Source organism: Eupeodes corollae, chromosome 2 (genome assembly GCF_945859685.1).
Source record: "Eupeodes corollae chromosome 2, idEupCoro1.1, whole genome shotgun sequence".
NCBI lineage: Eukaryota > Metazoa > Arthropoda > Insecta > Diptera > Syrphidae > Eupeodes > Eupeodes corollae.
Window position 1 is genome coordinate 73,807,655 of NC_079148.1, and position 22,546 is coordinate 73,830,200.

General features: G+C 35.4%; 4 protein-coding genes across 4 annotated transcripts; 1 reads left to right on the forward strand and 3 right to left on the reverse strand.

The window, feature by feature from the left end:
* Positions 1 to 4,142: 4,142 nt before the first annotated feature.
* Positions 4,143 to 6,122, reverse strand: LOC129945042 (myrosinase 1-like). The gene is made up of 7 exons (XM_056054704.1): positions 6,085 to 6,122; positions 5,744 to 6,011; positions 5,410 to 5,667; positions 4,715 to 5,342; positions 4,543 to 4,645; positions 4,379 to 4,482; positions 4,143 to 4,318 (listed from the first exon to the last, which is right to left on the reverse strand). Exons 1-4 carry the CDS (start codon positions 6,120 to 6,122, stop codon positions 5,040 to 5,042), a joined length of 867 nt encoding a protein of 288 aa, XP_055910679.1. The 3' UTR covers positions 4,143 to 4,318; positions 4,379 to 4,482; positions 4,543 to 4,645; positions 4,715 to 5,039.
* Positions 4,192 to 4,968, reverse strand: LOC129945040 (myrosinase 1-like). Its single transcript, XM_056054701.1, has 4 exons — positions 4,715 to 4,968; positions 4,543 to 4,645; positions 4,379 to 4,482; positions 4,192 to 4,318 (listed from the first exon to the last, which is right to left on the reverse strand). The coding sequence occupies exons 1-4, from the start codon at positions 4,966 to 4,968 to the stop codon at positions 4,192 to 4,194; spliced, it is 588 nt and encodes a 195-aa protein (XP_055910676.1).
* Positions 6,123 to 9,708: 3,586 nt separating the features above from the next.
* On the forward strand, positions 9,709 to 11,836 carry LOC129946648 (myrosinase 1-like). The gene is made up of 7 exons (XM_056056901.1): positions 9,709 to 10,023; positions 10,238 to 10,495; positions 10,562 to 10,831; positions 10,902 to 11,236; positions 11,308 to 11,410; positions 11,487 to 11,590; positions 11,661 to 11,836. Exons 1-7 carry the CDS (start codon positions 9,709 to 9,711, stop codon positions 11,785 to 11,787), a joined length of 1,512 nt encoding a protein of 503 aa, XP_055912876.1. The 3' UTR covers positions 11,788 to 11,836.
* Positions 11,837 to 14,915: 3,079 nt separating this feature from the next.
* Positions 14,916 to 16,945, reverse strand: LOC129945043 (myrosinase 1-like). Its single transcript, XM_056054705.1, has 8 exons — positions 16,862 to 16,945; positions 16,534 to 16,798; positions 16,192 to 16,449; positions 15,846 to 16,118; positions 15,471 to 15,778; positions 15,296 to 15,401; positions 15,100 to 15,203; positions 14,916 to 15,042 (listed from the first exon to the last, which is right to left on the reverse strand). Exons 1-8 carry the CDS (start codon positions 16,897 to 16,899, stop codon positions 14,916 to 14,918), a joined length of 1,479 nt encoding a protein of 492 aa, XP_055910680.1. The 5' UTR covers positions 16,900 to 16,945.
* Between the last annotated feature and the right edge of the window lie 5,601 nt (positions 16,946 to 22,546).

Below are 22,546 nucleotides of genomic sequence, written 5' to 3' on the forward strand. Positions count from 1 at the left end.
AAAATACCAGTGCACATTGTTCTTACTTACTTACTTACTTAAGGTGGCGCTACAGTCCGGGGCGGACTTGGGCCTCAACAACATGCGTCTCCAGCCAGCTCGCTCCCTAGCTAGCTGTCTCCAGTTTCGCACGGCAAGTTGGTTGAGGTCCTCTCCCACCTGGGTGCGCCACCTGAGTCACGGTCTTCCTCTACTGCGCCGCCGTCCTTCGAGATTGGATTCGAAGACCTTCCGGGCTGGAGCGTTGATGTCCATTCGCTCTACATGACCTAGCCATCTAAGCCGTTGGACTTTAATTCTTTTAACTAGGTCAGTGTCGCTGTACAGCCCGTACAGTTCGTCGTTATATCTTCTCCTCCATTCTCCATCTATGCGTTCCGGGACCAAAAATCACCTGAAGAATTTTTCTCTCGAAGCATCCTTAGACGCTCTCATCTTACTTTGACAGGGTCCAGGCCTTAGTGCCATAAATGAGAACCGGGATGATGAGTGTTGAATCGAAATAATAAATGGCAACAAATTTTTCTTATTTAATTGATTCTAATTTATTAAATTTCAATAATGCAAAGTCCAAAATAGTAAATTTAGATATAATATGCCAAAATGATTATAATAATTTGCGGAGCTAAACAATTTTTGGTGTTACCGCGATGATGGTTAGACAGCAAAGAGACAGAGTAAATTAGCTATCAATTTCAATATGCATTGTACATTGGCAAAACAAATGAGAGCAAAAATCTGCATTGGCCGTTACAAGAAATAAGTGAATACAATTAAACAAAAAATTAAAATGAAATATATTATAGACTAGGGTGAGTTGTTGATGTTTGGCTTTCAAGCTTCTCTGCAGCACATTTCAGAACAAGTGTCTTATAGATGGTGATTTTACATGCTCGAGAGAGGACTTTACTTCTCAATTGCCTTCTAAGTCCAAAGAAGCAGCGATTTGCAAGAGTTATTCTTCGTTTGATTTCAGCGCTGGTGTCGTTGTCTGCATTAATAGCGGTGCCTAGGTAGACAAAGTCCTTAACTACCTCAAAGTTATAGCTGTCCATGGTGACGTTTTGTCCAAGACGTCGTTGTTCAGTGTCCTTTTTTGATGACAGCATAAACTTGGTCTTGCCCTCATTCACCACTAAACCCATCTTCTTCGCATCCATCGTAATGCTCAAAAAGGATCCACTGACATCACGCTTTGATCTTCCAATTATGTCAATATCATCTGCGTTTCCGAGTAATTGGATGGACCTTTGGAAGAGTGTGCCTCTAGTGTTAACGGTTGAGTTTTGGACAATTCTTTCCAGAACAATGTTGAAGAAGTCGCATGACAGTACATCGCCTTGTCTAAAACCAAATGCATCGGTAAGATCTTTTTCGACCTTGATAGAGCAGCATGCATTCTCCATCGTCATTCTGCACAAACGGATAAGTTTCACAGGGATGCCAAAACTAGACATTGATCGGTAAAACTCTTCCCTTTAGATGCTGTCATACGCGGCCTTAAAATCGATAAAGAGATGGTGGGTATCGATTTGAAGCTCCTGGGTTTTTTCCAAGATCTGCCGTAGTGTGAATATTTGGTCCATAGTGGACTTTCCTGGTCTGAAGCCACACTGATCAAGACCAATCAGGTTGTTGACGAATGGCTTCAGACGTACACATAAATACGGCAGAAAGGATCTTATACGCAATGTTAAGGATACTGATGCCTCTGCAGTTGGAGCCGTTTAGAGGGTCTCCTTTCTTATGTATCTGGCAAACTATGCTGAGATTCCACTCATCGGGCATGCTTTCTTCCGACCATATTTTGCAGATAAGTTGGTGCATGCTCCGTACCAAGTCATCGCCTGCTGCTTTAAATAGTTCGGCAGCGATGCCGTCAGCTCCAGCAGCTTTGTTTGACTTAAGTTTAGATATAGCTATCTTCACTTCGTCAAGGTTGGGTAGGAGGAATTGTTGATCTGCGTCGACAAGGTTGAGTGGTTCTATCTTCCTTACAGCGGAATTCGGTTTGTCCTCTTACTTACTTACTTATGGTGGCGCTACAGTCCTGTATGAACTACAAACCATCTCCATCTAGCTCGGTCCCTAGCTAGATGTCTCCAGTTTCGAGCTCCAAGTTGGGTGAGGTTACCTTCCACTTGAAAGTGCCACCTGATCCGCGGTCTTCCTCTACTGCGTTGGCCTGTGGGAATGGATTCGAAGACTTTCCGGGCCGGAGCATTGGTTTCCATGCGCTCTACGTGACCCAGCCATCTTAGTCGTTGGACTTTTACCCTTCTGGCTAAGTCTACATCGCTGTACAGCCCGTACATTTCGTCGTTAAATCTTCTAATCCACTCCCCTTCGATGCATACGGGACCGTAGATCACACGGAGAACTTTTCTTTCGAACCGATCATTCCGCATTCATCCGCTTTTGTCATAGTCCATGCTTCTGCACCGTATATCAGAACGGGGATGATAAGGGTCTTATATAGCGACACTTTGGTTCCTCGAGAGAGGACTTTACCACTGAATTGCTTTCTTAGTCCAAAGAAACAGCGGTTAGCAAGAGTTATTCTGCGTTTGATCTCAGCGCTGGTGTTGTTTTCTGCGTTTACAGCGGAGCCTAGGTAGACGAAGTCCTTGACTACCTCAAAGTTACGTCTGTCGATGGTGACGTTTTGACCAAGACGTCGGTGTTGTATGTCCTTTCTAGACGACAGCATGTACTTTGTTTTGCCCTCATTAACCGTTAAACCCATTTTTGCCGCTTCTGCCTCAATGCTCTCAAAAGCCCCATTGACATCACGCTGAGTTCTTCCGATTATGTCAATGTCATCAGCATATGCCAGTAATTGAACAGACTTTTGAAAGATAGTGCCTCTAGTGTTGACGTGTGAGCTCGCATGACAGCGCATCACCTTGTCTAAAGCCTTTTTTGACATCAAAAGGTTCTGTTAAGTTGTTTCCAACTTTTATGGAGCAGCGTGAATTCTCCATAGTCATCCTGCACAAACGGGTGAGTTTGGCAGGGATGCCAAAACTAGACATGGCTCTATACAGCTCGTCCCTGTAGATGCTGTCATATGCGGCCTTGAAATCGATGAAAAGATGGTGGGTGTCAATTTGGTGTTCTTGAGTTTTTTCCAGGATCTGCCGTAATGTGAATATTTGATCAACTGTGGACTTTCCTGGTCTAAAACCACACTGATAAGGACCTATCAGGTTGTTGACGATGGGCTTTAGACGTTCACATATTACGGCAGAGAAGATTTTATAGGCGATGTTAAGTAGACTGATTCCTCTATAGTTGGTGCAGTTTGGAGGGTCTCCTTTTTTCAATATCGGGCAAACAATACTGAAATTCCATTCATCGAGCATGCTTTCTTCCGACCATATCTTACAGATAAGTTGGTGCATGCTCCTAACCAACTTATCTTCAGCTGCTTTAAAGAGCTCGGCATTCAAGCCATCCGCTCCAGCGGCTTTATTAGACTTTAGCTTCGAAATGGCAATCTTTAATTCGTCTAAGTCGGGAGCTTTCGTCGTCTATGTTGAATGGATCATCCTGCCTGACAGCGGAATTCAGTTCGTCGTCGCCGTTATACAGTCTGCAGAAGTGGTCCTTCCATATCCTCAACATTCCACTATGATGTTTCCAATTTCGTCTTTGCAGCCTTCGGTTTTAGGTTATCTGTAATTGTTAGTCTTGTATCTTACAGCAAAATATCAGACAAAAAACCGCTTCTTGTACACGACTGCTTTACAAGAGCCAACAGGTGGACGCCATTCTCAACGCTGTTAAGATCATTCAAATTGAAGAGATGGGATTATTGGTTTGATTTCCCCATAATCTTCATAATAAAATAGTTTATTTTATGCCTTTTAGTATAAAGATGGAACCATCGCTCCCTTGAGCCGGTCTCTTCTAGTCCTACGCACTAACGATAACGCTTGTTTATGGCGATTTTGATTTTATCACCCCAGTAATATTAATTTTGAAACACCAAAACACAGTAAAATTTTCTTATAAAGAATAATAATTAAAAAAATTCCAATAAATAATTGTATAAATATAAATAACAAAAAAAAAAAAAGAGTTAAATCATTTCTTAAAAAGCTTTTTTTATTAATTTGAATAAACATAACTTAATATAAGTAGCTTAAATATAATTATTATTATCGACCTTAAAAAATAATTGGATTTTTATACAGCAAATTGATTTGGTGATATTCTTTTTTCTATGACTTTTTTGTAAAAACGTGCAGACTTTTTTGCATATCGTTCTAATAAAGGGCTAGTCCTATCAACTCCATAAAGTCCTAAACTTTGCCTTAAATAAAAATCATACATTATATTACAAAAAAAAACATATGTAGTGACAGAGCCTTACGTATATCCAAACACCCATTCAAAGTTGTCAAGTAAACTCCAATGAGTATAACTATATACATTGCAACCAGAATTTACAGCATTTAATACGGCTTGTAAATGTCCCTTAAATTTTCGAAATAAAGGTTATTGTTTATTTAAACAAAAGAAAAACACTATACTTACTTTCAAGTAATAAGTTCTATTGTAATCTTCAATTTCCCCCTCATCACGCCAACCATTTTCTGTGACTATCATCGGAATATTGTTGTACTCTTTCTTTATCCAACTTTTTGGTGTAAAAAAAGAAATATACCAATGAACAAAACAACAATTTTTAGAAGCCTTTAAAACTCACTGCAACAGACTTTCCAGACCTGCTGGATCACAAACTGAACTGTCTCCTATAACTTCAACATTTAGATCTCGTTCAAATGAAGGGCTCTGACCTAAGGGCTCCGAAGGAAGTTCTAATAAACTCGACGAATAGTAATTGAGACCAAAGAAATCAGCTGAGCCTCTGATAATTTCTTTCCATTCCCCATCGAGACTTGGTAATCGCGATCTGAATCTTCCCTCTTCATGACTGTTTCGTGTGATATCTCTTACCATTACCTCAGGATAACCACCGTGTTCACTGAATATTGGATGTGCCAGGTAACCAATCTAGATACAGAACCATTTTAAAGAAGGGAAATATATAATTTTGTCAAGAAACCTACATTGAATTGCATTGCACGGTCAATAATATCCGCATCAGATGAATAGTAATAAGATGTGTCAAGAGCAATGCCTACTTTACCCTGTTGTTTGTCGAAAAACTTGTCCTTATAAACACGGTATGAGGCTCCGTGTGCCTTCAGAAGATTATGTATACAAAGATAGTCTCCCACACCGGAATTATTTAGGAGTGGTGGACTCTGGCCACTACCATAGCCACTTTGACATAATCTCAAGGGTTCATTGAAAGTTATCCAATTCTTCACCTTAAAATTACAAATGTTAAAACTTTACTTTGAACACAACCAATTTTTGTATGTTTTTAGAACTCACTCGGTCTCCGAACATTTCGAATAACTCTGTTGCAAAATTTACAAAATAATCAATTATTAACGGACTTGCAAAGCCTCCTCTTTTCTGAATCGCTAGCGGAATATTGAAGTGGTGCATTGTTACGAAGGGTGTTATACCATTAGCAAGAAGCTTATCAATAATATCGTTGTAATAATCAATCCCAGGCTGGTTTTTCAACGATACATCACCGTTTGGGAAAACTCTTGACCAAGATATTGAGAACCGATAATGACCAACCTGAAACAGAGATAACAGGTATAAAGTTGTCGTTATTCCATAGAATCTTAAGCCTTTGAAAAAGATCTATTTTTACCTTAAGATCCTTGAGTATTTTCAAATCTTCATCAAAAAGATTATATGAGTCTGCAGCTATATCTCCATTTGATCCGTCTACTACTATTTCAGGAGTCTTATGTGTGAAATAATCCCAAATAGACACACCCTTTCCATCTTGGTTCCAACCTCCTTCAATTTGATAAGCAGAAGTTGATACACCAAAGCTGAAATTTGCTGGGAAATTCAAACTCCCCTTCGATTCGATATAACATGGTTCGAGTGGAGCCAGTAAAGCACTTGGGAATCTTTGACAAAAAAATTGAGAAACATTACTTAGTTAGAAATCTATTCAATTTAAAAATATAACTTATTTCTTACACAAGAATTCCGAAGAAAATTATAAGAAAAGTTTTCATTTTCGAAGTAACTGATGTTTATTCTTGAAATTAATTAAAAATACTGCATATGAAATTAGGAATCCGTCTTTCTCTTATAGAAATCGAAAATGTATATAAAACTAAATAAGGGCTAATATAACGGGTGAAAAGAAACAAGTAGGAATTTTTATGTATTTATTTATAGATACATTTGTTTATTTTTCGTTTGTTCTTATATTTAAAAATATTTTGTAATATCTGCATAAAAATAATTGCTTTTATGGTTTTGTGTGGAAAAAATACGAACGATAAGCTTCTCTGCAATAAAGTTAATTACTTTATATTATTTGTTAAAATATATATCTTATGTCGTTTATAATCTTATAGCTCAAAATAAACAACTTTCAATAGGATGTACGAATCAATTAATGAATACTTATTGAAAGGCAGTTATCAAATTGGGTGTGATCGATATCGTCCAGTATTGTTATTTCCTACTTCCAATAGAATTATTTTGTGATTACACTTAGAAAAATTAACGTGCTTATATTTCACAATATTTGGAATGAGAACCGACCGTCAATAAGGTATGGCACTGTTACTATAGTGCCCAGCCAAGTTCTGGCACAGTTAAAAATCAATCGTCAAGTCTTTTTACTAATTTAATTAAAAACAACACGAAACATAAAGAAGAACGTCTGTTCTCAAGACTCGGCATATCAATAAGTTTTAGTATGTGCTCATAAAGTGAAAAATCGAAGGAAAATCCTAACTCTCTCAGCGGAAATCTCAGGAACCTTTTTTGCAAAAAATTTTACTGAATTTATGAGAGGTATAATTTGGTGACAAGACCTGATGAACATATCCGATGATTGACCGATCAAACATTATAAAAAGCTGCTTTAAAACATAATAATCAGAAAATTGTTTCGATCCCTCTTAATAAAACTAAGAATTGAATCATCCCCTTTTTCCTCCCAATAAGACACAAAGGACAGAACTTTCGTTAACACGAGATAATGGACAGGTTCAGACAACATAAGGGACTTGAAAGAAAGGCAAGTTTCTAGTACTTGATTGGGCAGCTGCCAAAAACTTTATTGGAAAGTTAGTCAAGAAAAATCTCCCTAACTGTCAAGCCAAGTGGTGATGGTTAGTGCGTTGGACTGATACAGGTTATCAATTAACAAGAACTGGGACCGCAAGATCCGGTCAGTTAAATCCAGTGACCCTAGTATGTTCCCCAAAATCAACAAGATATTCAGGAAATGATATGACACAATGGCGATCTGAGAACCGCGCTTTTATGCGGTCCAATGACGGCAAATGCCATAATCGCCGAGCAAGCCGGACCAAGTCCTTTGTTAGTGACGAAGGTTGAGCTTCAGCTCATCTTCAACTAAAAAAAAAAACAAAAAGTCAGCAGGTGTCGATGGTATATCCAACGTTGTACTACGACATTTACCGATACTGGAAATTGACATATAGACCACACTTTCCAATAATGCATATTATCCAGTACATTGAAGACCGCTGTGGTTCATCCGCCCACGAAAAAGCGAAAGGACAACTCCAACCCGTCAAATCTTCGGTCGAAAAGTCTTCTTCCGAGCACCAGCAAAGTTTTCGAAAAGATCATCAATAGGGCTCTGACTAAGTGGGCTGCGGACCACAAAATAATTCCGAATAAACAGTTCGGGCTTAAGGCGGGTCATGACACAATTCATGCTCGACTCTGATATCCAATGGAATAAATCAAAACAAAACGGAGACAATTCTGTTCCGGACTCCGATGGATAGCGCTCCGAGGGATACGTGCAAGAATGGTCATCGTTGATCTTCATGGGCAGCGATTAGCGACCAAAAGTGTAGTGAATTACATCGGTATCTAGTTATATTTTGACAGAAATTTAAATGCTGCTCTGACCAGGGTCAGTTGTAAGTCACTAAGCCCTGGTTTTTTAAAGGACTGTTGCGCAACCTATTTTATTTATTTATCAAGCCAAGTTTACTTATGTCAAAATGATAGTTTATCATAGTTCATAGTCTTACATTTATCAAAGTTGAGAAGGAGATAGGTTACTAACACACCAATCAAAAAACGAGTTAAGATCACATTGCAATTCTTCATAATCATGACAACTTGAAACAATTCTGAAAATTAAAACATCGTCTGCATAAATGTTGCACTTAGAATGTTTCAACACTGAAGGTTAATCATTTATAATTAAAAAAAAAGTATAGGGCCTAAATGACCACCTTCTTGAATTTCAGGCTTAACTTTGAACTTGTTTGATCCGCAACCATTGAAAAGTACACCGTATGATGTATCAAATAATACAGATTAAAGCCACCAAAATGATTGTTTTTAAATAAATTACATAGTCGTACGGTTTTAAGGTAGTTTCACTTAAAAAGTGCCGTTAGAACGTCTCTTAGTAAAACCATTCTGATTTAGAACGATCATAGACTTATTTAGCCATGAACTTTAAATTTGCAACATTTACTTAACTGGCCTATGACATGCACTTTATCCAATTTTAACTCCCTAGCGAAAAGAGTTTCTGAGACACAGTGCTTCAAAAATCAACCAAAAATCAATCAAAAGTATTTTAGCACTATTATAATAAAGATGAAAACTAACACCCCACATGAGTCGTCTGAAAATGCCAACAAGTCGGAAAACGAACACCGTTCGTGGGAACAGCATTGCAACAATATTTGCCGACATCGCCAAATTCCATCACGTTCGCGATGTTACCTGTGGGAACCATCAGCAGGGAAAATAGTATTTAAGAATAAATTTGTCAATTGTATTCGAAAATCAGCGGAAGCGCTGCACAAATTAAAAATAAAGTTAAAAAAAATGACTAAATAAATCCATAAAGCAGATCACATAGAGTGCTCCTCCAATAGTTATTAAGAAAAGATTTTACTTTATCGAATTTCTTTACTTATTTCAAAAAAATTATTTTATTCTAAAGAAACAGTTTTACTGCGCACTTATACCTTTTTCAAAAGTAGGATATTGCCAAACTTAACATATTAGTGAATGTAAGCTTTTTCGCCAACAACACATCCCCTATTTTACCCTCATAGAATTCAATTTTAACAAACTGTTAATGTAGTATTTATTAATTTATAATCAGAGGCCTAAAACTAAGAATAAACTTAGATTAGGAAAAAAATAATATATTTCTAAAAAGCCGATGTTTTTTTTTTATTTTATAGTACATTGCAGAATCTTCTTACTAAGACTCGCAAGTAAATTTCCTATGAGAAGAAATTATAAATTTAATTGAAGCCTTGAAACTATATTTGTTCGGTTTCTGCTTCCCAAAATTCAAAAGTAAACATCATAAATACATAATTTACGGTAAATTAAATTAAATTATGGTTTGTTTTCAATACCAAAAATGTTTACGTCAAAAAATCTAACATTTTATGTTCAAAGATATAAAGGTATATGAAATTTAATGCCTTTATGGAAGTTTCAGTATTTATCAATCTCAAACAATAATCTTATCATTTGATTAGAACCCCCGTTATGTGTCTTTTTATTTTATTTTGGCAAATTTTGTATAAATTCGGACAGTTATGGTTTAAATTCCCAGAACATCTAGTAATGTGGTCATTAATAATAATTACTCTCTCGTTAGCAACTATTGAACAATTTGGGTCAGAAGCCTTAGTTGTAGGCACCAATTGTACACTTGCTCCAAAAGGGAACCCAAAATTCCCTAAAGATTTTAGTTTTGGTGTGTCAACATCGGCTTATCAGATAGAGGGTGCTTGGAATGCAGATGGTAAAGGTTTATCAATTTGGGATGAATATACTCACAATCATTCTGAGCGAATCACGGATGGATCAAATGGTGACGATGCAGCGAAGTCATATTATAATTTCGATTTAGATTTGAAGGCATTAAAGGATTTAAAGGTAAGTCTTAGTCGATTTAAGGACTAACACTGGTACTCTAAACGGATAAGAGAGTTAATTAAATTGGTTTTCTTTTAATTTTGACTTTGTCAAAATAAAGAATGAACCAAGAGTGCACGAAGCAGAGGGCTTTAAACCCCTTGACCTTATTTTGCCACACTTTCCAATATCTTATTTCTGCAAAAAAATGAAAATAATTTATTTCTTTTTGAAGGTAAACCATTATCGTTTTTCGATTGCCTGGACAAGAATCTTTCCTTCTGGAGAAACAGTATCGAGAAATCAAAAAGGAATCGATTATTACAACAAAGTGATCGATAAGCTTCTTGCAAATGGAATTGAACCAATGGTCACCATGTACCACTGGGACTTACCTGTCGAAATACAGAAGTTTGGTGGCTTCGCAAATTCCCTTATAATTCAGCAGTTCCTCCAATATGCTGAAGAATTATTTAAATTATTTGGTGATAGGGTAAGATTCACATTGTGTGTGCATGTTTCTGTACATTGTTCATTTTATTTCGTTTTCCAATTTAAGGTTAAAACATGGATAACATTCAATGAACCAAATATGATTTGTAAACCGGGATATGGAATTGCATCATCGCCACCATTAGTTAAAGCCCCTGGAGTAGGGGACTATATGTGCTTTACTAATTTGCTTAAGGCACATGGAGCAACTTACCGACTTTATCGGTCGAAATATTTTGAAAAACAACGTGGAAAAGTGGGAATAACACTGGATACTGGTTTTGTCTTCTCTAAATTGAATAAAACAGATGATTTGGCCCGCGCCATGCAATATAAAGTAAGCTTCGAAAAGCTTATAATTTTCTAAACGTTGATACAAATTGATATGCATATGTTTTCATTTTTAGTTGGGAATGCTGGCTCATCCTATTTATAGCAAGTCTGGGGATTTTCCTTCAATCATGTTAAGTGAAATAAAAAAGAACAGTCAAGTAGAAGGAAGAAAACAACCTCGTCTTTCAAGCCTTGGTGGATATTGGACAGATATTATTCGTGGTTCAGCTGACTTCTTGGGTATTAATTACTACACCTCCAGATATATTGAGCGTCCCGCTAAGGCAATCGGTGAAAACCCTTCAATGGAACGAGATTACGGTTTCGAGGATATCTTTGATCCGAACTGGCAAAGAGCAAAGTCCAATTGGCTTTATTGTGTCCCTGAAGGTCTGGAACGCCTTTTAAAGTGAGCTTAATTATTATTTATTGTGTCTTATGTTGACACCATACAACTAATTACTGATTTTTTCTTAAAAGGTATATCCGTGATGAGTTCAATAATGTGGAAGTTAAGATTACTGAAAATGGTTGGTCGGATGGTGGAGAACTTAATGATGACAATTCTGTTCGTTATTATAAGGTAAGACAATAAGTAATTTTAGCAATCTTCTAATACTAATATTTCAATATTCTGGTTAATTTGATTATATTTTTAGAGCCACGTTCAAGCTGTTTTGAACGCTATTAATGATGGTTGCAATGTTAGTTCCTATTCAGCATGGAGTTTAATTGATAATTTTGAATGGAACAAGGGATACACGTAAGTTTTTAATGCATTTCTAGTTAAATTAAAATATTTGTTTTGACCACATAATTTATTTCTTTTTCAGGGAAAAATTCGGATTGTATTCTGTAAATATGAAAAGTCCTAAAAGAGAACGTACACCCAAGAAGTCTGCCATTTATTATAAGAAAATCATCAAATCGAGATCAGTACCGAATGAAGATGAGGTTTAAATCTAATGTGTAAACGTTCAACAAATAAAATATATGATTCTCAAAGCTATTTAATTTAATATATAGGTATATGTATACATATTGATATTTCTTATGAAATATTGAAATAACCTAGCTTAAGTTAGTTTTGCATTTCACTTTAAGATATTAAATCATTTAAATAAAAATCTCCACAAAAAATAATATGTAATAGAATTTTGTTTAGCAACTTTTTGAAAAAGAAGAGTTAAAGAGAAAATTGTTCTGAAATCTTTGTTTTGAAGAAAGACTAGCGTTTTGTTTTGACTGAACTGCATTATCGGCACTTTCATTGGTATTTGTTGCATACTTTTTCGAATTTTCAATTAAACTAACTGCCTTGCCTACATACACCAACCTTTAAAGGCTTCGCTAATAAAAAAAAAACACCCATTAAAAAAGAAGCTGGGATGATAACTTCCCATCCTGTCTGTCTATTTGTTTTGCTTAAAAGTTTGTAGCTTTTCGTGTTAGGTTTAAAAAGTTGTTCGTTGAATTATTCTTACAAATTTTAAATTTACCAACAATATTTTTCATATAAAGAAATAATTAAGTTTGAAAATCTAGTTTTGTTAAATAGATTTTTAGTCGAAAACAAATTTTTACCAATTAAAGTAGCATTTCTCAAATTTTTACAAACTGGACGAATGAAATTAATTTGAGAGAAATCAAGGATTTCAAAATTTGCGTACTATTTTTTGGAGATTTTATTCTTTTATTAAAAAACGGACTGGATTTTTATAAAAAAAAACTACTGAATTACGAAAGCAATAGTTTCTGTAAAATAAAAAGAGTTGGTAGACAATATTTTTAAATTTTTAAAAGCTTTTTGAGTCGCAGAAAATTTTTACCAAGTTTTAGTATTGCTTGTTTGGTTTTTATTTTATGCAAAAAACTGTCAATTTGATTTTTCTCAAAATTTTTCCAAGTGTTGCAAACAATATATCTTATAAGTTAAAATTACCTGGAAGCCATAATCTTTAATTTTTGAGTCAAATATCAATTTTACCAACTTTTGTTAAATTTTCTTTTAAGTTTTTATTTTTTGTAAAAAAAACTGTCGATTCGATTTTTCTCAAAATTTTACTCAATATTGAAAACAATATTTTTTAAAAGATAAAAGTAGTTTAAAGCCAATATCTCAGAGTTTTGAAAAGACATTTGAGTCGAAATTCAAATTTTACCAACTTTGAGTAATGTTTTTTTAGGTTTTTATTTTTTTATAAAAAAAACTGTCAATTCGATTTTTCTCAAAATTTTACCAGATATTAAAAACTCTATTTTTCGTTGCACAAAATGTTTTTGAAAATAAAATCATTTTGTATTCATAAAATTTTCGAGGTGACAAATGTTCTTGATTTATAAAAAACCCGTTAATTGGATTTTTTTGCAAAAAATATATTTTTTTGGTATCACTTTACAATATATATACCTACAATTTAATTTAAGTCTCAAGGGTTTTCGGTTCGTAAGATATAAAGGGTTAACCACGACCACGAAATTTTCCTGAGAGCCCTTTTTGCGTCTTTCTGCCTTATTATCTATATACCAAAGTTTATTTGAAGTCGATATCTTTACTGGTTCTTGAGCTATGGACAACGAAAAGAACGTCGCAAACGTAAGGACGTACGGACGTACGAACATACCTACACATGCACACACAGACATCTTTCTAAAAAAATTTCATTTAGACCCATTACAATAACTTCCTATGGGAAGTTAAAAATAACGTCTTCTGGTGGACTAACGAACTCTAAGTTTCTTGCAATAACAACCAAAAAGCTTTTCATACCTTTCAAGGATTTCCCACAAATGAAAATCTTATAAATTATAAAAAACTACGTGCTCCATACAAGTTTATGTATAAAAATGCAAAAACCAAAGCTTATGAAAATCTAACACTAAATATCAATCCATCTACATCTTCTAAAAAAAAATTGAACTAGACAAATCTTAGGCCCTTATTCTAGTAAAATTTCAATGTTATTGATACAACAACAGGCCAGTTTCAGAGTGGAATTAAATTTCAGAAGTGTTTGGCCAGTTCTGGTCGAATTATTCAAAAGACTCGAACTATATCGTCCCTGATTTCTAAATAATAAACATTCAATTGAATCAAGACCAACAAAATTGAATTGCCCATTTCCTTATCAGAGTTCCAAATCTTAATAACGGTCCTATTATTCCCCTGGACTTTTAAAGAGCCTTCGAAAGAATTAATACTAAATCAATTGAAAGAATAGCAGCTTGGTCCAACAATTATAAGCATTATCAATCCCTTCTTAACAAATCGAAAATCCCATACCAAGTTCAATAATTAGTATTCAAAACTTTGGATACTTGATGATAGAATCCCTCAAGGATCTCCATTATAGGTAATACTGCTCAAAAAAGCATTAAACATAATCATCATTACAAAAGTTGCATACATTAAATTGACACAACAATATAATATGCTACAATTTAATAAAAAAATTTGACAAAATTAAAAAATAGGCAAAAATCTCTAAGGAAAAAAGCCAACAACTTCATCCCTGCCGCAAAACCAGCTTTAATGGCTTTTTATTAAATCTTGGCAACTACACGCTAAACAGCGTCAATATATTATAAAATTCTTTGCCTAACCACTGAACATAACTTATTGCTGGTCTTTCCATATTGAAAAATATCATATCACGTTTAAATATAATAAATACTTCAGTAACAGAAAAAGCAGGGTTCTTCCCAACTAAACTTTAAACGTTTTAAGTGCGAAAATTTTAGCAAAAATTGGTGACGGTCTCCTAATTTTTTGGAACTGCCAAAAAATCTCAAATCAGTAAACTTAAAGCCCCAAGTTGAAAGACGAAGTTGAGTTGATATCTATAGAATAAGCCAAACACCGTTTATGAACACAGTAAGATCTCAATCCTTTGTAGAGACTTAGTTTTAAAAATATTGAAAAGGTCTAAAAAGTAAACATAACCTTTATCCGTACCAAATAATTTGAAATGAATTGATGATAATCTTTGAATCCACGAACTTATTAATGCATGCGCCATTGTTGCTTATATTCAATCAAAAATGTAAAACATGTTTGTTTCGAATCGTTTTACAGAAAAAAAAATGATTTAAACAATAATTCCGTTCGGTGATACTCTTGAACTTATAACCATCTTATAGAAGTGAGCTGACTTTTTCGGGTACCTCTCCAATGTAGGACTTGTCCTATTAACTGCATAAAGTCCAAATTTATTCCTTCAAATAAAACAATTAAGGACGTTAACTAAAAAAACTGGTTTAAAACAAACTTACGTGAACCCAAAAACCCATTCGAAATTATCAATCAAACTCCAATGAGTATAACCGTAAACATTGCATCCATCATTTACTGCATTCAGAACAGCTTGTAAATGACTCTGAAATTATTTGTACACGATTTTAAATTCACCTTGTTTCTTGTGATTAAGACATCGAAGTAAAATTAAAATAAAAGACTTATGCTTTATACCTTTAAGAAATCAATTCGGTCATCATCTTCAATTTTCCCATAATCATCACGCCAACCATTTTCTGTAATTATCATTGGAGGATTATTGTACTCTTTTCGAAGCCAACTTTACGAAAACAAAAAAAATATTTAGTGAATAAAAACGAAAGTCCTTATAACTGCCTTAAGAACTTACTGCAAAACACCCTCTAGACCTTCTGGATTACATGTGTACAAATCAAGAACACTCTCGACATTAAGATCTCGTTCAAATGAGGGACTTGTACCAACTGGACCAGAGGCTTTCCTTAAAGGATTCGATCGATAGTAATTGAGACCTAAGAAATCAGCTGAACCCTTGATAATATCTCTCCATTCTCTATCGAAAGTTGGCAATCGTGACCTAAATCTACCCTCTTCCAAACTGTTTCTTGCTATATCGTTCACCATTACTGGGGGGTAACCACCGTCTTTACTGAAAATTGGATGTGCCAAGTAACCAATCTGGAAATTTGATAAAGTTTTCAAGCAAAATTACATAAGTACAATGATTTTTTGTTGAAAAACTTACATTAAATTGCATTGCACGCTCAAAAGTAACGGTGTCAGAAGAATTCGTCGAATTGAAATAGTTAGTATCAAGAGCAATTCCCACTTTACCACCTTGTTTTTGGAAGAACTTTTCCTTATAAACACGGTAAGTGGCTCCATGTGCCATTAGGACGTTATGTATACAAACATAATCTCCCAATCCAGAATCATTGAAAAGTGGCGGAATTACCGCGATACCATAACCAAGATTACAGATGGTCCAAGGTTCGTTGAAAGTTATCCAATTTTTAACCTGCAAAGCAAATCATCAATAGTTAATGAATACAACTCAGCTTAGAAATTCAATAAATAAATATAGAACTTACTCTATCACCGAACATTTCGAATAATTCTGTTGCAAAATCTACAAAATAGTCAATAATCATCGAGCTGGTAAAACCTCCTCTTTTCTGAATTTCTAATGGCGTATTGCTGTGGTGAATAGTGACCAAAGGTGTTATTCCATTAGCAAGAAGCTTATCAATAACATCGTTGTAATAGTCAACTCCAGCTTGATTTTTGAAGGAAACATCACCGTTAGGGAAAATTCTTGACCAAGAAATTGAGAAACGATAATGACCAACCTGAAAATCAAAAACACTTTCTCTAATTGCTCTTGTAAATAGCCAAAATCAAATTATCAGATTTATGGTGTATCTAATTTCTACCTTAAGATCCTTTAGAAGTTTCAAATCGTCGTCAAACCGGTGATAAGAGTCATCAGCTAAATCTCCATTGGATCCATCAGTTATTTGGTGAGGTTTGTTATGAGTGAATTCATCCCAAATTGATACTCCTTTTCCATCTGCATTCCAGCCGCCTTCAATTTGATAAGCTGAAGTTGCAACGCCAAAACTAAAATTAGTTGGAAAATGTAGACTTCCCTTAGCTCCGACGTAACAGCCTTCCTGTTCACCCAAAATACTCGATAAACTTTTGGAGAAAAAAATTACTCATCAATTTATACATTAGTGTAAATCGTTAATATCTACATACGAAAGGATCCCAATTAAAAAAAGTCCCAAGAACTTCATCCTTCAATAATTATTAGGTTCTATTCTTTCAACTCTTAAAACGGACTATGAATGGAAACCAAAATGGGGCTCACTTTTATAGTAAATTAGATGATATGAAATCAAGCCGTCTTGTCTAGGTTACCTTCACACTGAAAGATAATAAAGATACGACGAAATAGATATAGATTTTGATTTTGTCTTAGTTTAAATTAAACATTTTCCAATCAGATGAAGATTTTAATCGTTTCACAGAAAATTTCAATATTCCTCACTTATCGTGTGAGATATTATACACGATATACATTTCTACAGTGATTAGATGAATTAAAGATAAGATGAAATTTAAAAGAATAAGAAGGAAAGGAATAAACAAACCATGAAATTACTTAAAGAATTCATCATAAGTGCTTCAAACTTCTTACTTATCTGAAATACTTATACTTTTGATTCGCTTAAATGCAAATGCCTCTGAATCATATAAATTAATCACGCTCTGATAAATAGAAATATAATCGATTTGAAATCAAAAATTGTTTTAAATTAAAATATTAGGTTTGAATATAGTGTGTGATAGCACAAATTTGTGTATGTTTGTAAATATTTAAAAAATTACTCTCAAAGCTTTAATTTTGTTCATGTTAGGAAGAGAAACCATATTTGGTGGCATAGTCGGGAGATACAGCCTGCACGACACTACCTCCGACAACGGATTCAGCTAGTATACGCAGTTCACACATCTCAATATCCACAAGGGGACATGGAAATCTCCTGATCAATCAACCGTCAAGCAGATTGACCACATTGCGATCGACGCTCGACTCTTCTCCAGTATACAGGATATCCGAACATTGATTCGGACCACAACCTCAGAAACGGATATCCCGATCCAAGCCCAAACAAGGAAGTACTGTGAGAAGATTCGACGTTAGACGGCTACAATCGCAAGATACTGCCATGTCCTTTTCCGATCGAGTCTCTAATAACCTCTTAAGGAGTCCTATGCTGCCTGCATTAAGCATTGAAAACCTGTGGCAACTTTGCCTTGCAGCCATCAAAGATGCCGCCTCTGAAGTGCTATATTTCACACTGCCATCACAGCGAAATTTGAAGACGAATGCCGGCAAGCGCACGCAGCAAATCAACAGGCATAGGACCAGAGCTGCTCGCGAGCTCTGCGAGTAGAAGAGGAGAGAGGAACACCGGCTTCGTATATAGAAAAGAAGAGAGCATGAAAAGCGGGCGATTAGATAGAAGGATGTCACAACACGAATAAGGTTCGTAAATTTTAGACAAATTTAAAAAAATTCCCAAGGGTACCAGCCACGTACCGAAGATTGTATAGAAGATTGTATAGAAGATCACCTGCTGGAGCTGATGGCATCGCTGCCGAACTATTCAAAGCAGCAGACGATGACTTGGTAGGGAGCATGCACCAACTCATCTGAAAAATATGGTCGGAAGTAAGCATGCCCGATGAGTGGAATCTCAGTACAGTGTGCCCGATACATAAGAAAGGAGACCCTCTAAACTACGCCAACTACAGAGGCATCAGTCTCCTTAACGTTGCATATAAGATCCCTTGTCGTGTTATGTGAACGTCTGAAGCCATTCGTCAACAACCTGATTTGTCCTTATCAGTGTGGCTTCAGAACAGGAAAGTCCACTATCGACCAAATATTCACACTACGGCAGATCTTGGAGAAAACCCAGGAGCTTCAAATCGATACCCACCATCTCTTTATCGATTTTAAAGCCGCGTATGACAGCATCTATAGGGAAGAGCTCTACCGAGCAATGTCTAGTTTTGGCATCCCTGTTTGTGCAGAATGACGATGGAGAATGCACGCTGCTCTATCAAGGTCGGAAAAGATCACACCGATGCATTTGATGTCAAAAAAGGTTTTAGACAAGGCGATGCACTGTCATGGGACTTCTTCAACATTGTTCTGGAAAGAATTGTGCAAAACTCAACCGTCAACACTAGAGGCGCAATCTTCCAAAGGTCCATCCAATTACTCGGATACGCAGATCATTTTGACATAATTGGAAGATCAAAGCGTGATGTCAGTGGAGCGTTTTGAGCATTGAGGGCAAGACCAAGTATACGCTATCATCAAAAAAGTACACTGAACAACGACGTCTTGGACAAAACGTCACCATGGACAGCTATAACTTTGAGGTAGTTAAGGACTTTGTCTACCTAGGCACCGCTATTAATGCAGACAACGACACCAGCGCTGAAATGAAACGAAGAATAACTCTTGCAAATCGCTGCTTCTTTGGACTAAGAAGGCAATTGAGAAGTAAATTCCTCTCTCGAGCATCTTAAATCACCTTCTATAAGACACTCTTCATCACGGTACTCATTTATGGCGCTGAGGCCTGAACCCTATCAAAGAAAGATGAGAGCGTCTTAGGATGCTTCGAGAGAAAAATTCTTCGGGTGATTTTTGGTCCCGTACGCATGGATGGAGAATGGAGGAGAAGATATAACGATGAACTGTACGGCTGTACAGCGACACTGACCTAGTTAGCAGAATTAAAGTCCAACGGCTTAGATGGCTAGGTCATGTAGAGCGGATGGACATCAACGCTCCAGCCCGGAAGATCTTCGAATCCCATCCCGAGGGACGGCGCAGTAGAGGAAGACGGCGACTCAGGTGGCGCACCAAACTAACTTGTCGTGCGAACCTGGATGGAGAAGCATGTTGGTTGAGGCCTAGGTCCGCCCTGGACTGTAGCGCCACCTTAAGTAAGTAAGTAAGTAGGTAAGTAAAATCCCCACAAAATCTGCAAGTCCCCAGTATCTATGCGATTTAATCTCATGATTCACTACTTGAACATACTTGTTTTGATGATATTCACCTTGGGGATTTTCACCCTGAGTATTCTCTCTTTGGGGTAGTACCCGTGGCATGATAGTTAGTGCGTTGGACTGTCATTCAATTTAAAAAAAATTAATTTTCGCGGGTACTGCCTCTTGCGAGGAATTGACAATTTCTTCAAGAGTAATTCTTGTCATGAAAAAGTGCTTTCTCAAATTAACCGTTCGGGTTTGTCCTTAAATTGTAGGTCCCTTCCATTCCTGACAACAGTACTCGCACACAGGAATGGTTGTGAGTTGTAAGTCACTAGGCCCTGGTTCACAAAGGACTGTTGCGCCACCCAATTTTATATTCTCGCTTTTGGGAATTCCGCTGCTGGGGAGTTCGCTTTGGGGATTATGGATTTGGGGATTTTCCTTTGGGGATTATATCTTAGGGGAAATTATCCCCAACCTGCTTAGGGTTTACCAAGAAGTGCAATACGACTTTGTGACTTAATCAAAGTTTTTGTACACTCAACTAATTTCTAATACTGGAGATACGTTAACAATTAATATTGACGTTCAATATGACAGATATTCGAATTCTTCAATCCATCTTCCAGTGTCAATTTCGCATATATATTCGTCTTATGTTTCCTATCCACTGTTTCTTCCTTTCAACGAGACTTTGACAAGTTTTAAGTTCCCAGATCTTTCAAAATATTTATACCTAATGCCAGTCCATAAAAAAGGTTCTAAACATTGAGTTACGAATTATCCCCATAAAAGGAAATTGTCTTTTAATTTCCTTTTAATTGTTCTTCTTTTTTATGGGATATCAATACGGATTTTTTTGTTTAAATCTACTAATAGTAAAATCTAAATTAAATCTACTAATATTACAATTCTCTCCTTTTTGTTTGCATGGTTGTAAAATTGGACTTAACGACCGTTTCCTTATGTAGATTTGTTCATATCTTAAAAATAGATAGTATAAAGTCATGTGTAGGATTGACCCCTCATGTCAATTTTAATTCAATTCTGGTATACCTTAAGGAAGTCACCTTGGTCCGTTGCTATTTATTTTATTTATCAAAGATTTCCCTTCTGTTTTTAAAAATACCTGGCGTTGGAGTATCAATTGCAACAATAAATTGAGAAGTATTTTTTAGAATTCTATTGTGATTGTGAAGGACACATGTCGGATATTTTGTCAAATGCGTTTTTCAATACCAATATGACGTAAATGCTTGTCTACACCCATTAAGATCGAAAACAGCATATCTCTGGTATTAATTCTACTATAAACGTTCACCTGTATGCACAAAAAAATAAAATGTATGCACTAGTTTGAAAAATAACCAGTTATTTTCAATTCCTAAACATTTTAAATTTTCAGAGATGTCGCCTTTTCGAAATAGCATATTCAATTTAAACAAGCAAAGTTAACCTCAAATTTTAATGTTCCATGTTTTCCTTTAGGATTTCCAGATTAATTTGTTCCGACACCTTCATCTAAAGATTTTGGGTGATATGAACAATAACAAACTAGATTGAGTCCTAGGCATTTTAAAAAAAGAAAGCTATTTTAGTTTGCTTTTCACCTGAAGATATATCTATTCATTTAAAAAAAAAGTCTTCAAAATCAATAAATCGTATAAACAGAGAAAGAAATACAAATTATTTTACAATTATATTTGTATCTACATGAGCCGAGGAATCCGTTCTTAAGTAATTTTTGAATGTATAAGATTCAACCCCTTTTAGTCGTGCACAATTGGTTTCCAGCTAAATTTTCTGATGAAGAAAGAGTAATACCATTGAATTACTTATTCAATGATAATACTATTTTTGCATCGTTGTCACTGCATTATCGACGCGCCAGGCGGTGGCGGCGGCGGCGGCGGCGGCGGTGCCACTCCTACTGGTATTTGCTGCATACTTTATGGATGTTATTTAATTTAAAAAAAATAACTGATTCGTCTCCAGATACTTACCATTGGCTTTGCTTATGAAGGACAAATAAACTATGGTAGGACCTCTTAAGCAAAAATTTGATTCCAAAACATTATAAAAGTCGCGAACCACACTGATGACTTCCCATCCCGTCTGTCTATTTATCTAAAATTAAAAAAAAAAATATTAATACTAATATTTTGTGTGAGATAGAAAATTTTAAGTCAATACCTTTATTTGTACTCATAAAACTTGAGTCGAAAACTATTTCTTATCAGATTGTTTTTATTTTTGTAAAAAAAAGTTGTCAATTGAATTTCTTTTTAATAAGCTTAAAGTTAGGAACAATATTTTGCATATAATAAATAATAATAAGTTTGATAAGATATGTGTTTGCTTATTTATTAGCATTTTTTGAAAGTTTTTATTTCTTATGTACAAAAAAAAACGGTTTTGATTTTTCAAAGACCATTATTTACGTTGAAGACAAAATTTAGCGCAGAATGAAATCATTTTTAAGTCAAAACCCTAATTAATTTACGAGATATCAAGAATCAAACATCAATTTTTATCAAAATTTTGTAGTATTTACAAATCTGAGTGTTGTACAAAAATTTAAGTGCATGATGAAAACAACATTTCTTATAAAATTAAATTAGTTTGAAGCCAATATGTTCAATAATTTTTTTAATTTTTATGAAAAACTGTCAAAAGATTTCTAAACCGTTGCCCGGCAAAATCCTCATTCAAACCCTCCAAGTGGGTGCCAGGCGGGCAATGATCACCACAGTAGTCCTGTGCGTTTTTTGAAGGATGGTGATTAGCTAACGTTGAGTTGGATCGCTGAATTGTTGTAACTCCTTAATAGTGCAACGTTCGGAAACCCAATTTAATCATAGTTTG